This window comes from Microtus oregoni, unplaced genomic scaffold, assembly GCF_018167655.1.
Source record: "Microtus oregoni isolate MIOR12 unplaced genomic scaffold, Mior012 000050F_000, whole genome shotgun sequence".
NCBI classification, from domain to species: domain Eukaryota; kingdom Metazoa; phylum Chordata; class Mammalia; order Rodentia; family Cricetidae; genus Microtus; species Microtus oregoni.
The window spans coordinates 3,273,808-3,289,206 of record NW_024543224.1 but is presented as its reverse complement, the minus strand read 5'-3'; the positions used below and the strand labels follow the sequence as shown (position 1 = coordinate 3,289,206).

General features: G+C 36.3%; 1 protein-coding gene across 3 annotated transcripts in view; it reads right to left on the bottom strand.

The window, feature by feature from the left end:
• The window catches only part of Diaph2 (diaphanous related formin 2), a 745,764-nt gene that overhangs the window by 78,823 nt on the left and 651,542 nt on the right, over positions 1–15,399 (bottom strand). Inside the window, exon 28 of one of the 3 annotated variants that reach the window (XM_041636642.1) lies at positions 9,358–9,588. The exons of the other annotated variants lie outside the window; for them this stretch is intronic. Coding sequence (XP_041492576.1) covers positions 9,575–9,588 — 14 coding nt within the window. The 3' untranslated portion in view covers positions 9,358–9,574. Of the gene's footprint in view, positions 1–9,357; positions 9,589–15,399 lie in introns of those variants that run through there. 3 annotated transcript variants of the gene reach the window in all.

Sequence of the window (15,399 nt, the reverse complement as noted above, 5' to 3'; positions counted from 1 at the left end):
AAAGTTGCTTTAAGATGAGTTGTATTATTAAATATCAGGGGATGGGTAAGTAGCGTTAAGTTTGTCTCCAAAAAGATATTTAAGTCAAGAGTTTAAGTATAAAGTTTCATTAATACAAGTATGTAACAGCAATTAATGCAAAAGAGGCCATGAATCTGAGAGAGAGCAAGGAGGGTTATATACAAGGGTTTTCAGGGAAGAAAGGAGGGAAAATATAATTTAATCATAATCTCAAAAAGTAAAAGAAAAAGATTTTTACACTATTGTTAAAAATTTTATACAAAATTATGGCAATATCGTGTTATATTGAAGAATTCCCCCAATGCTTAATTACTTAATCTGAAAGATTTGTTGAGAATGTCTTAATATTAAGATCATGTGGAAATAATTAAGATATGAATATTTATTTATTTATTTACTTATTCTGAAAATGACCATACAAATAAACAGAATGTTTCCTAACATTACAAAAAGGGTCAGGAACCCTTTACTAAAAAAAATAAAAATATAAAACCAAAAATCATAAGACAGCAAATATTTTATGCAAGTGAGCCACAATGGTATCTGTTGAATATTATTGCTTAAGCACTTGTTCTTTTTTAAATATATTCCTTATTGTTACAAAGACCATTCCTAGGTCTAGCTTGAGTGCACAAGGCTCAGTGGCTATATAGTTCACTAACTCCTGATATACGTCATGGTCTAGCACAAATATGAGCACACTGAATGTGTGTTAAGATGAATAAGAGTATTCAACAAAGTGATCTACATCTCTGCAATGCAAAGGGATATGAAAATACAAAAGACAGTGTCGTTGATATGTTCTAAGAACTGAAGCATGAGGAAGGGAGACAAGTGAAGAACACTATAAAGAATGAATAATAGGGTTAAAACCTAAAGGAGGAAAGTAAGTGCCCATAAAGTACATGACATTTACACAGAACTTTAGTGGGGATCAGGTAATTTTGGAACTCATGGATGGAATATGTAGTCTTCTGTACCTCTGAGAAACCATAAACCATGAAAGAATTATAGCACATGCTGAAGAACAGTTTTAATTCCTTTTAACTCAGCATCTAAAAAGCCACTGGAAATTCTGAAACATTGTGGTGAAAATTAAGATGATAATGAATTCATTTTGGTAACATACAAATGTCACTATCACTGGAAAGAGGTAAGTAAAGTACTACAACTGTGACAAATCTTTGAAGGCTGGTTAATTAAAATCAAAGTGATGCTATTGACAACAACAACAACAACGAAAGAGCTGGGAAAGACAAAGAACCACATAGACTCAGCAATTTATTGAATGTCTCATCAACAGGAAGGACAGAGTCAAATCAGAGTGAAACTTAACCTTGGTATTTTTATGCAAATTGACATTTTTCAATATCAGGTGTGGAGTTGGTTTTATACTGCCACCCATTTAGATTACAACAAATTCAGAAGAGATTTTTAAAGAAACAACTTTAATTTTCTGGATAACTTTGAATGTGCTCAGACTGATGTGTGAAGCAAAGCACTTGACCTCATTTGCTGCAGGATACTTCAGTGATTGCTACGGCAGGATGTTCATTCTTTCTAGGACATTGAAGTGGATTTAAGAACACAATGAGGCTATTGCCTCTATGACTAAATACTCCATGATGTTCATTTCTGTTGTGAGATACTTGATTACATCATGTAAAGATACATCACTGTAACTGGTTTAATAAAAAGCTAAAGGGCCAATAGCTAGGCAAGAGGTATAGGGATTAAAGGTGTGTGCCACCATCACCAGCACTTGGGAGGCAGAAGCAGGAAGATCTCTGTGAGTTCAAAGTCAGCCTGGTTTACAGAGCTCCAGGATAGCTAGGGTTGTTACACAGAGAAACCCTATCTCGAAAACTACTGCCCTCCAGAAAAAAACAAAACAAAACAAAAAAACCAAAAAACCTCCAAGGTACAGGTGGGACTTCTGGACAGAGAGAGCTCTGTGAAGAAGAAAAGGGAGAGTCACAAGCTAGATGCAGAGGAAACAGGACATGCAGGAGGAGATGAAAAAGTCATGAGCCACGTGATAGCATGTAGATTCATAGTTAGAAACAAACCTAAGCTAAGGCCAAGCTTTCATAATTTATAAGTTTCTGTATCATTGTTTGGGAGCTGGTGGAGCAGAGAAAGACTTATTGCATTTCATTCTATGAAAGAAATTTTTCAATTTTTGTTTTCCTTCAATCTGAAGATAATATGATCTGAAGATAATATGAACAATTGAGGACTCTTGCAAGCCCACTCAAACAGCCAGCTGTCTTTGCTACTGCGGGCTCTGAGTGTTGGATTTCCACTCGCCATCTTTGGTAATGATGGTTGCCCTCTTCTTGCTTCCTTCTCCCAGGGACAGTAACTACTTTCAGCGGCGTGGCCTAACATGACTGGTGTCATACCCCATAATGATAACTATTCTAAAGCATACATGACACAGAAAAGCAGGGCAGCAGCAGTCACAGAAGAGTCCTGTTTTCCAACGTACGATTCAAGAATTCTTTGGTTTTAAAATAAAATTGTAAGACCTTTCAGCAGTAAAAAACAAGGACTTCTTGAATTTTGCATACAAATGGATGGAAATAGAAAACACTATCCTGAGTGAGGTAAGCCAGACCCAAAAAGAGGAACATGGGATGTACTCACTCATGTTTGGTTTCTAGCCATAAATAAAGGACATTGAGCCTATAATTCGTGATCCGAGAGAAGCTAAACAAGAAGGTGAATCCAAAGACAAACAATTAGGCATCCTCCTGAATATTAACCTTCATCAGGCGATGAAAGGAGACAGAGACAGAGACCCACATTTTAGCACCGGACTGAAATCTCAAGGTCCAAATCAGGAGCAGAAGGAGAGAGAGCACGAGCAAGGAACTCAGGACCACGAGGGGTGCACCCACACACTGAGACAATGGGGATGTTCTATCGGGAACTCACCAAGGCCAGCTGGCCTGGGTCTGAAAAAGCATGAGATAAAACCGGACTTGCTGAACATAGAGGACAATGAGGAATACTGAGAACTCAAGAACAATGGCAATGGTTTTTTGATCCTACTGCACGTACTGGCTTTGGGGGAGCCTAGGCAGTTTGGATGCTCACCTTACTAGACCTGGATGGAGGTGGGTGGTCCTTGGACTTCCCACAGGTCAGGGAACCCTGATTGCTCTTCGAGCTGATGAGGGAGGGGGACTTGATCGGGGGAGGGGGAGGGAAATGGGAGGCGGTGGCGGGGAGGAGGCAGAAATCTTTAATAAATAAATAAATTAAAAAAAAGAAAAATAAAAAAATAAAAACCCCCCAAAAACCCACATCCTTGTTCACAGATGTCTGAATTTATTATAAGCATGACCACTTTGTACTCTATATTCGATTTCCAATTAAGAAAGATTTTATGAAAAGCATGTTCTTATATTAGACTAATTTTGAGCCACAGTTCTGACCTGTGTTTATTACAAGCCATATTGCCTTTTCATGTAATACATTTTCTATTACATCAACATTTCTATTGTCATTCATTCTTTTACAACTAGCTAAGAATTGAATTTCAATTGTAAGAAAGAATTTCAATTGTAAGAAAGAATACTTTCAATATGTCCTCTAGTAACATGATAGTCCCCCAAAATTCAAATTGGTGCATTTTTTCTATTACTTAGTTTTTTTGGGAGCTGGGGGTGGGGAAAACAAGCACACATGGAATTTAGATTTTTCTTTTCTATTTCACCTGGCATCACTTCTAACACAGAAATTGACCAAGAAATAGTCAATTAGGTTGACTGCTGTCACTGTACATGTGAAAGAAACAGTAGGCATAGGAGCTGCCTCCCAAAGGCAGCTGCAGTAGGGCAATGACTTACTTATTACAGAGATTTGTGTGCATGCAAGAAAACAGATCTAGGATGCCTCCTTGACAGCTGACTTTTATTAAAAGGCCATTTGAGAGTGATGACACTATAAACTTCCTTTGCTACTCTACCAATAAATAAATAAATATATGGACCTATAAGGGAACAAAAGTTAAAACAGCCTATTTACATAACACATATTTTTACAAGCATTATTGGCTTGAAGTAGCCAACAATCAGGTAGGATACTCCAGTATTACAACATGCTATACTTTATACATTTTATTCAAAATGGAGTCAAGGCTGATCATTCTAAAAAAATATCTAAAAGATGAAACATCTAGAAAGAGAAGTTGGCCAACAATGAAAGATCTTTCTCATTTCAGCAAACCATCTACTATGTGGTCTAAGGTGTATTCAAAGATAATTACTGGGATTATTGTAAATATATTCATTTTCCAAGAATCTAGACATAAAATGCACAGTAAAATTAGCTAGAATATAAGACAGTTATCTTGTGCTGGTTCAAGAGATACTTCTGAGCATCACACTGTCTTAAGGTCATTGTTAGCTATGTCAGCCACCATTCTGCTGCAACTATAGAAATACGCTGGATAACGGGTAGCTTCTCCATGTAAGGTAAAGCTACCTCACAGAGGTGTCTTATTTATTTTGCTAAGAAACATTTTGAATCAGATTTACTCCATACAACTAGACTTACTACATTTAACTTTATTTTCCTTAAAACTGTATTTTGTTAATTTAAAAAGTTTTTATTTTATTTTATGTGCATACATGTCTTGCTGCATGTATGTAATTATACCATGTGTATGCCTGGTACATAAAGAGGCCATGAAAGAGATCACCTAGAAGTGGAGTTACAGATGACTGTTAGCCATGATGTAGATTTTGGGAACCCAATCTGAGTCCTCTGAAGAGCAGCAAATGCACTCAATCACTAAACAATCTTTCCAGTCTTATTTTTGGATCATTTTTTAAACTCTTTCTTTTTTTAGGAGTTTTCTCATTATTTTCTTAGGTTTCCTCTATCTTCTTTCTCATCTGTATTTTTTCTATACCACCATTTACCTGTTTTTTTTTTCAATCTGTCCTTCAACCACACCAATAACAACAAAAGCAGCAGCAACAACTTCTTCTTTTTAAGGGAATACGAGTTTATTCTAGGGACATTTGGAGTGATCAGGGCTATAGAGCATACTTAGGTCAACCGAAAGTCCATGTTCCAATATAGAAACAGAAAGTACTAAATCAAGGCAAGTTTAAAATACATTAGTGGGTATATCAGAGAGGCAGATACACACAGACAGGGGACACATTTTATAGGCTCAAGATGGTATGTGATGATATTCTTAGCTTTGAGTCAGTAAAAACATCAGGAATGCTTTGTTAAGTTAATATATTCCAAAAGAATTTCTCTATTAGATAGAAGATGCTATTTCCAACACAGAGGTGGGCAAGGATTGGTTGTTTCAAGGGCTAAAGCTATTCTAAGGTAAGATGACTAGTCCTGAGACCTCCAGAATTTCAATCTTTCCACAGTGCTAAAGTTCAAATTAGTCAGTCAGTCTCTGTAGACACAGCTTCTTTCTAGGAACCCTCACCACAGCTCTTCCTATTGACTAAGCATTATATATTGTGCATGCAGGGGCTACATATTATTTATTAACTATTACAAGGTCTCTCATAGCTACGAGGACGGACTCATTTTTAGGATCTGATGTAGATGAGGCTGAGTAGTGGGCACTGTACTTCAATTTCTTTATGGATCCCACAAGCACTTTATCTATGGCATTTTTTTTTAATATTGAGAGTTTTTTTTCTGTTAGTTAGCTTTGTGAATCACTGCTTTCATCATTATAGTAAAGTAGATAATAAAAAGACAGTTTAAACATGTTCATGTTTATCACTACCTGAAACACAGCCTAGAATCTAAGAAATCTGAGTTCTAGTCCCAATATCATTAGCCTGCCTATGTTTTCCAGTAAATGACTTAACCCTCCCTTGAGCCTGGTTTTCTTACAGAAAATGAAGGAATTGGATCTGAAGACATGTAGTAGTCATTTGTCTCTAATATTCCTCAACCATGATTTGTCAGACATTATATAGGATAACAATCATGTATGCCAATTTAAGTACACACACACTTTACTGTAGACCTTGGGTCATAAGTTGATCCTATTAGTCTATAACATTTGCTGTTGTTCCTCTACTCTTAGGTGTTGAGAATGTTTCTATTCACAACCTAAATTTTCAAGGAGAGAGACAAGTTCTGATTTACCTCAGGATCTTCAGTAATTACTGCAGTTCTCAGAACTTCTTACATCTATCACATGAACTACTCAGTATCAATGGGTTTTGCCTACTTAGTTACCAACAAAATCTAGTGTATTGACTATGATATTTTTCTGTGAAATTGGACAAACTGGTGGGGACAATAAGTCAGTATGAGACAAGACTGACTCATAAGGGAACTACTGTTCACTTCCTAAACAATTCATAAGAACTTACTCTAAAATTTTATGTAAGAATGTGGCTACAATTTCGTTCCTATAGCAAATTGTGACTTTGGAGTCAAAGGCTTAAAAAAATCACAGCTTTTTGGAAACATAAGGGGAAAGTTATAGAAATAATAAAAAAATCTAATAGCAGATTTCTACCCCTCAAATTCCAGAGGAATAAAAATTACTGCCATGACTTATATTTGTCCCTAACAATAAGATTTTAGTGAACGGACTCCATTAAAAGCAGTTCTCAGAGTCATAGGCCGATCTTGTAAAGAGCAAAGAAAAAATCTCCAGACCCATTATAGACCTCCAATTAAAATACTGGTATTTGTCTCGGTCACTTTATTTAGAGTACGCATTCTCTGCATCTTAGATTTTATATTTCGAACACTTAATGATGATTAATTGTAAAGGACACATGTAAGAGTAGACTGCAGCTAAATGATGCATTTGTAATTCATGTGAAACAACATAATTAGTTCTCCAAGGGTTCATCAATATATCATTCTACTAAACAGAATACTTGAAAGTCCCACTTGAGTTTTAAATGCAATATGAAGCCTTTATTTTAAGCATGGCTTCCTCTGTGTAATATTCTCATAATTATTTTCCAGCAACATGAAATATTAGGTTGATTATTTTTATTCTAGCTGTTAGCCCCTCATGCTACAGAGAAAGCAACTTCATGAATTCATTCATTTCAAGACAAAACTGAAATATTTGAGAGTCATAATTAAAATAAGAAAACAAGGAAAAGCTCTGATTTCAAAATAATTACAAGTCAAAGGAAATAACTATTTTAGTATCCTATAATTACTAAAGACAGAAAATATTCTTATTGCCTCCATACCCAAATGTAAGCAACGATATATACATGAATAGGACTCAGTTTTATGTACCAAGTTTGATTCTTGGAAATAAATAACAAACTTCTAATGTACAATGACATTTTAGTGTATGATTTTTAAAAAGCCATATTTATCATTTTCATATATGTCTATATGCAGAAGACAAACTCTTTTTTACTCTGTATATTATATAAAAATATCATTAATGTTTGTTAAACTTCTAGAATTAGTTAATGAGAACCACAAAACTAATGTATTTTACAAATATTCCACATCTTCTGTCCTTAAAAACTGTACAACTTGGAATCTATATAATTCTGCTTGTACTAGAGATTGAACCAAAGGACATGCCTTTGATAGGCAAGCACTCTTTCTCTGAGCTCTAGTCTTGAACTACATAGGGTTTTTGATAAAAGGTTGGTTAAGGGCATTTATCTCCTATTTCTTCTAGACTTCCCAATAATGTAATTTTCAGACTTTTGTCTGTTTTTAGAAAATCCATGCCCTCAAAGAAGAATTTATATTTCTGTACCATGCCCTGACAATGTGGCAAGTCCTATAAACAGAGGACGCCAATTGGCAAGAATTCTGTCACTGAGGACTATACATGGAAGAGTTCTATCTCTGATGGTGGAATTTGGGGAGGGATGACAGAGAGATTAACTGCTAAACTGCTCTCAATAACAGCTGGTAGTCACTCTTTGCACATGCCATTTTCTTTATTAAAGGATAAAAAATATAAAGTTGTAATAATAAGAAGAGAATAAAGAAAAGCAAGGAACATGCAAGTGAATTCACGACCCAGCAAAGTTGACACCTGACACATTTTTGTGAAAGTGGGAAAGGAAGAATTAAGAACATAAGTTCAACAGTCCCAGAGTTTACCTACATGCAAAATGACAATGCACTAAAAAAGAACCATATCAACATATGCCCAATAGAGGTCATCTAAGTAAGTATATAAAGCATTGCAGAGTGCATCACTTCTCTGCACCCCTACAAAACAAAACAAACAAAAAACAATGTCCTTGAACGACTGTTGTGGAATCAGAGAGTATCCTAGTCTAGACTATGTAGAACAGCTGTTCTATCTTTTTTTTTTTTTAACAGAAATAATGTACAGAGGAGTACTGTGTGAGAGAAGAACCTTTTCTTATTTAGGTTCCCTTTTAGGATATACAGACTTTGAAAAAAAATCAGTCTTCCTTATCAAGTGAGATAAGAACAAACAAGGCTAGAGATTGGAATTCCTTCCCTCAGAACATGATGGAAAAGTCTAGATTAGCTCTAGACACTAAACTGGCCTCCTTCAGAAATTCTCCTTATAAAGTATCTGGGAAATCATAGGACCTTCACCCAGTAACTGAGGGAAGCAAATGCAGAGATCCACAGCTGAGCATTGGGTCGAACTCCTAGAGTCCAGTCAATTATGAGCAAAGGGGTCAAGACCATGATGGGGATACCCACAGAAACAGCTGACCTGAGCTAGTGGGAGCTCACTGACTCTGGACTGACAGCTGGGGAACCTGCATAGGACCAAACTAGGCCCTATGAATGTGAGTGACAGTTGTTTGCCTTAAGCAGTTTGTAAGGCCACTGACAATGGGATCAGTATTTATCCCTGGTGCATGAACTGGTTTTTTGGAGCCCATTCCCCCATGGAAGGATACCTTGCTCAGCCTAGATACAGTGGCAAGGGCCTTGGCTCTGCCTCAAAGTGATGTGACAGACTATGCTGACTCCCCATGGGAGGCCTTATCCTCTCTGAGGAGTGAATGAGGGGTAGGATGAGGGAGGAAGGGAGGGAGAGGGAACTGTGATTGCTATGCAAAATGAAAAAGACTGATTTTAAATTAAAAAAGTAAATTTAAAATAAGAAATTTTAAAAGTAAAAAAGAAAGTGTCTGGCAAAATGGCACTTATAACTAGGCATTTATGTATCTTTATGAACAAAGTTTCTCCTTCCTTAAGAATTTCAAAGAAATATTCTTGAGGCTGAGCAAAGACCACAGCAGTTTTGAAAGATATAGGAAAGGATTAGATATCATAGGTACTCAGATAGAAAAAACAAAGGGCTTCAGGAGACCAACTTGAAAATCATAGTGCTTTTTTTTTTTCTATAATAGCTGTGGGAATCTATGTGTGGCAAGTACCCAGAGATTCAAATCCAATTAATTGATTAATTAATTAATTGTGTGACCATGGGAGTGTATGGGTCATAGTGCATTGTAGAGGTCACAGGACAACTTGCAGGTGTCAGTTCTTTTCTTCCACTCTGCGGATCCAAGGAGTCATGTTCAGGTTATTAAGCTTGACTGTATCTTCACTCATTGAGTCATGTTGCAGGACCTAGAGTTAACAACAAATCAACACACACTACATAGAAAATCTTGTATCTTAGCCTGCACTTCTTTTTGCAGTGACTGAGATTCCAACCCAGGATTATATGAATGATGAGAAAGTACCCAACCACTGGGCTATACCATCAGCCTTTATTAAGCATTTTTATACAACACAGTAACAACAGATAATAAAATGAGTATTCACTGGAACCCTCTGAATTGTGAACCTAACAAACAGTTCCCTTATGGCATTACAGTTCATATATGAGGTGTCTTCTAAACAAGTTCATGTATGGAAATCACTGTCACTTATTGGTGACACTATTTTTGGAGATTCTGGAAACTTTGAGAGGTAGAAAATAGCTTGAAGAATTAGATCACAATGGGTTGGAGGTGGAGAGTCTGAGGACTGCGTTTTGTCTTGGCTCCTCTCTGTCTCTGTGCTTTCTGTTCGCCATGAGATGAGCAGCTTTTGCTATATATTCCTACCACCATGGTGTTCAACCTTCTCACAGTAGCCAAGGACTATGGAATGAAAACTTTGGAACTTTGAAATCTCCCCCCTTACATTATTTTTCTCACATATTTGATCGCAGAGCTGTAAAGCTAACTAACGTGAGGTACTTCAGATCACCTAGAGTTGCCCTCTTAAAAAGTACCGTGTCCAGAAAAAGAAATTTTGTAAGAATATTTGCTGTGTTAATCACATGACAACATAGGAGAGGCAGTAAAGGACATACTCATGTTTCTGGTTAAAGTATCTTATCCTTATAATAACAAAAGAAAAGTCAACACCTAGAGATTATTCATTATTGTCCCACAATCGAGACCTTAGGTATCTTTGGCATGCTATTTTCGGAGCCTAACAATTAAAATGCTTCATTTAATTTTTAGCATGGCAGTCCACTCAGAAATATAGCCAATGTAGAAGTAATAACAAGGTACATAAAGAAGAAAAGACATAGCTAAACTGATCTGAGAGTTCCAGCATCATAAGAAACATTCTGAGAATGCTTCACTACTTTGGATCACCTTCATCTTGACCCCTCTTAGACACATCTCTGATGTACACTGTCCTATGCATTGGTGACAAGTGTCTTCCCCACTTTTAAGAAGAATATCTGCTTTTCTATTCTGTAGACAGTATCATTTGACATCTCAGGTTAGTAACCCAATCCTACTCTACAGCATTTACCCAACTTAGAAATTTTCTCTGGGGAATTGCTTGATGCACTTTGATCCTCAGAAATAGATAGATAGATGACAGACATATTGATATAAAAAGGAGAGCAGTGAGTTCATTTGCTGGGAAGAGAATATAAAGAACTAAACATATTGAATAATAAAAACCAGAGCAGCCGAACCACCTTTATGGCAAAGGAAGAAGAGAGGAAGGTACAACAGACACATGCTCTTGAAGCATGATCACAGATGTGTGGTTACTGTGTCACCACTAGTGGCGGAAAGACCTCCAGTGACAATGCTGCAAGTGGAACATTCTAATTTTCATAAAGCATGACTGGAAAATTATTGCAACAGTTCTTTCTTAAGCCTATACTACCTAAGAAAGCCTCATATCTCATACCACCTCTGTTCTTTGAAAATATAAAATCATCTTTTATACATTAAGCATCTACCACAAATGAAAAGACAAGGTACAAAAACAATATATAAAGAAGATGAGGAAAGCTACAAAATGGTTAATATGGGTTCTTTCATTCTTGTTTTGCTTTCCCTTTTTCTTTTTCGAGACAGGGTTTCTAAGTAGCTTTGAAGCCTGTCCTGGCACTCTCTCTGTAGACCAGCCTGGCCTCGAACTCACAGAGATCCGCCTGCCTCTGCCTCCCAAGTGCTGGGACTATAGGCGTGCGCCACTACCACCTGGCTAATATGGGTTATTTCAAACACTTCAGAGAGACAAAAGCATATGGGACTCAGGTCAGAATTCAAGATCAGAGTCAATTCAGTTTCTACTTTGTATTTTCGGAAAGGCTATCACCATAGAAAATAACTTCTTCTCATGAATAGAATGTTGTTGAACTCAGACTGAATTTTAAATCAGACTCAAATTCTCATCCTTAGCTCTAATACTGAAGAGATGTCATATTCAGCTTAATTGCCTTCCTCTTTTTGGACATATCAAATCCATCCTTTCTTCAAGTCAACAAATCTCACAATATTCCAGTTTCTTTGAATGAATTCAGTCAAGCATCCACTGGTTAGGGTACTGTTTATCGATGAAGCATGCCATAGATGTGCAAACTATAGTTTAAAGTTGTATTTTTCTCTTCATTTTGGAGTTTTTAAATATGAAAAGCATTAGGCTTTTAATTTTTCAATTACAGACTATATGACTCATAATTATTTTCTAAGAAAACATTATAATAAAAAACCTTTCCTAATTCAGTTCTACGAAATTATTTACCCATGGAAGTACCAATTTGTACAAGAATTTTACAAGAGAATTAGTTTCATTGTTTTATATCATGTGAGGATGGGAAGCTAAAACATATTATTATTTCCTTTCTTTCTTTTTAAATAGATGAGTGAGTTTAAGACTTAAAAATAGTTGTAATGTAAATCCAATCTGTGTTACTCTTCATTTTTTAAAAGAAATGTAGTGCCAATTTTTTGGATGGCATACATTTATTTATTTATTTAACCTCTGAGCAGTCTCTCCAGCCCCCATCTTCATTTTATGAAGGTATAATCCTCCCATATTTTGTAGTGTCTGAATTCTATTAGTAATGATCTGGAATGGTTTTTACCACTTAAAGTTCATGGTTTTCTTATGTTTCTTTTGTTTTCAGTGCGTTAGATGGTTTTGCTCCTGTTTCTTTGGTTCAATACACCCACATTTTGGCTATTTAACAAGGAATGAATTCCAAGCCTACCAGTCTAATATTCTCTTGGACTGGTTGTTGTTACCAGGGAAGAGATAAGTAAAAAAAACAGTAACCATGATTTAGACATGTATTTTTTTCATCAAGAAAATAGATCAAGATGTATATTTAATCTGGCATCAGGAGGAGTTTCTGGGTATTACATCTAGGGATGTATACTAGCATCGCACATTATTTATAAGCATTGTTTTGAAAACCAGTTTTCACCCCTTTATTTTTTTTAATTTTTCTTCTTATTTCTTTGAACATATTTCAAATTTTAATTTCTAAGATTTTATTTTCTATCCCATTTATTAGTAAAGCATAATATATTGTCTTAGGAATTCCAGACTGTCATCCTATATACCTAAATAGAGTATTTGGTTTTTAAATTAAGTCCCAAACTGTCATCATGGAATCCTGTCAGATACGTAGGTACCACTTAATCCCCCATACTTACTTTTTCTTAAAATTTTTACTGTGATAGTGATGGGGAGAGGGGGAATTCCAGATGGCCTTTTATAAATTTGTCATTCAAGGAAAGAGGCATAAACCTACATTAACTTATAGTACTCACCTAAGTAAAGGAAAGTTCCCATTAAAATAACATTTTGCTGATGTTAACAAAATGGTGACACAGAAAGTCCCAAACCTAGTTCCTGCCTAGAAAAAAACAATTTAATAATATATCAACAAAAACTACCTTACTGATAGGACCACAATCCAGTGACAAGATTACAGTAATTCAGATGAGCAAAAAAACCACAAACAATTGTGTTAAATAGGTAAAAAGTAATTTCAATGTACCTGTCAATACCTTCACCAAGCCATTCTAGTTCAGCACTGAAATGTTTCTCCCAGTGCATCAGAGCACAAGAAACATGACTTCAATTCACTGGCCTTTTGCTATACTGAATAAAGGGTATGTTTCTGTCTTGTCTCACATGGAGCACATGGATATTTACTGCTCAAATGTTTGGACTTTTAAAACTGAAGGAAAGAAAGCCAGCAACTTGCTGTGTTGATCATGAGTCTCCATGACTGAAGGAAGACACTGGAGCCGAGAATAACCAAACAGAATGTAGGGTGAGAAGCAGAACAGGCCTCCAACAACTGGCCGGTCTGTGTGACAACCTGAGGGTTTCATTATGTCTCACTTCAGATGGAACACTGAGGGAATTGGCAGAGCTGGATAAGGTAAGATAAAAAAGGAGGAAAATGGAGCTGCTGGCTTCCTGCATGCAGCACTGCCATACAACAGCAGAAGCAGACAGTCAACTCAAGGTTTCACCACATGGGGAGAGGAAGATTTGAAAACATATGCTTAAATAGACTACCTCCATACTCTCTATGACTGAGTTACATACTCAGTCCTAAAAATATCGTGCACCATGACCAAGAATAATTCATCTCTAGGCTCTAAAGACAGTGCAAAACATATTAAACAATTCATGTGAGACTGCCCATTAATAGGATGAATAAAAATTACATGACCACCTATAAAAAGCATTTTGCGAAAATTCACAGCAAAGATTCTCAACAAACTATATGCAGAAGAAATTTATCTCACCATTAAAAAAAAAAAGGCTATACATGAAAAGCCGTCACCCAACACCAAATGCAGTGGGGAAGACTCAAAGCCTTTCTCATCTTGGAAAAAAGGCAAGAATGCCATTTCCACCACATATAGTCTAGGCTACACAGTACAAAAGGCTAGGCCAAAAAAATTAGACAAGAAAAATAAACAGAAGGCATTCAAAGTAACGAAGAGGTATAGTTACCATTATTGAACACATAATGCAAAAAAAAAAAACCCACCGTACTAGTACTGATAAAAATATCAGGATTCAGGAGGTAGCTTACTTTATAAAGCACCCGCCATGCAAACACAAGACCTTGAGTCTGGATCCTTTGCACTCACATAAAAAGTTGAAAATGATGGTACTCATATACACAAATGACTATGTCTATTCACACATGCCCACACAAACACATATACACACACACTTCAGCAAAGTCACATGATATATAACCAACATGTAAAAATCAACAACTTATATATGGTAACAGGGAACTACAAAAGATAAAGGCAGTAATTCTACTTATATAGAAGAAATAAAGTATAAAAATATAGGCTGACTGTAGGTAATGGTAATATACTTAAAAATAAAACTAGAAGAAATTCTTTTTAAATGTTTCTACCATAAAGAAACAATGCTCGAGGCAGCACAGAGATGTCTAGTAGTTAAGAGTGTGTATTGCTCCTGTAGTAAATGTATGTTAGGGGTTTAGCAGCCACTTTGGGTAGCTCAAAGCCACATATAACTCCAGCCCCAGGGGATCTGACACTCTTCTGTACTCCACAAGCCCTGGTACACACACAAGTGAACATGACAACTGAAAGATACACATATACCACATAATTAAAAATCTAAAGTAAAAGAAATTATGTTTGAGGAGCTAGTGTTCCCCATTACTTTAACATTGGGAGATACTCGTGAAGGACATATTGAGAACCCCATTCCTCATTCATTCATATCTCTCTCTCTCTCTCTCTCTCTCTCTCTCTCTCTCTCTCTCTCTCTCTCTCTCTCTCTCTCTCTCTCTCTCTCTCCTTTCACACTACCAAGAAGTCAGAAGTCTATAATTCTATTCTTTCACACCCTTTGTGTCATGGGCCTGTCACGTTTCATCAAAGGCCCAATGAGACAAGTTCAAGTGACATGAACTGAAACTGCTGAAATTGTGAACTCAAATATGTCTGCTTTTTCCAGTGGCTTATCTCAGGTATTTTGTCACAGTTATATGAACCTGGCTAACACAAGGCGCTTAAATAACAGGCTGACTTTGTTCTTCATTTTTCTACCTCTGGACTTCAAGAACAACCAGAGAACAATGGTGCAAGGGAGGCCATATTAAAACCACAAGTCACTCAC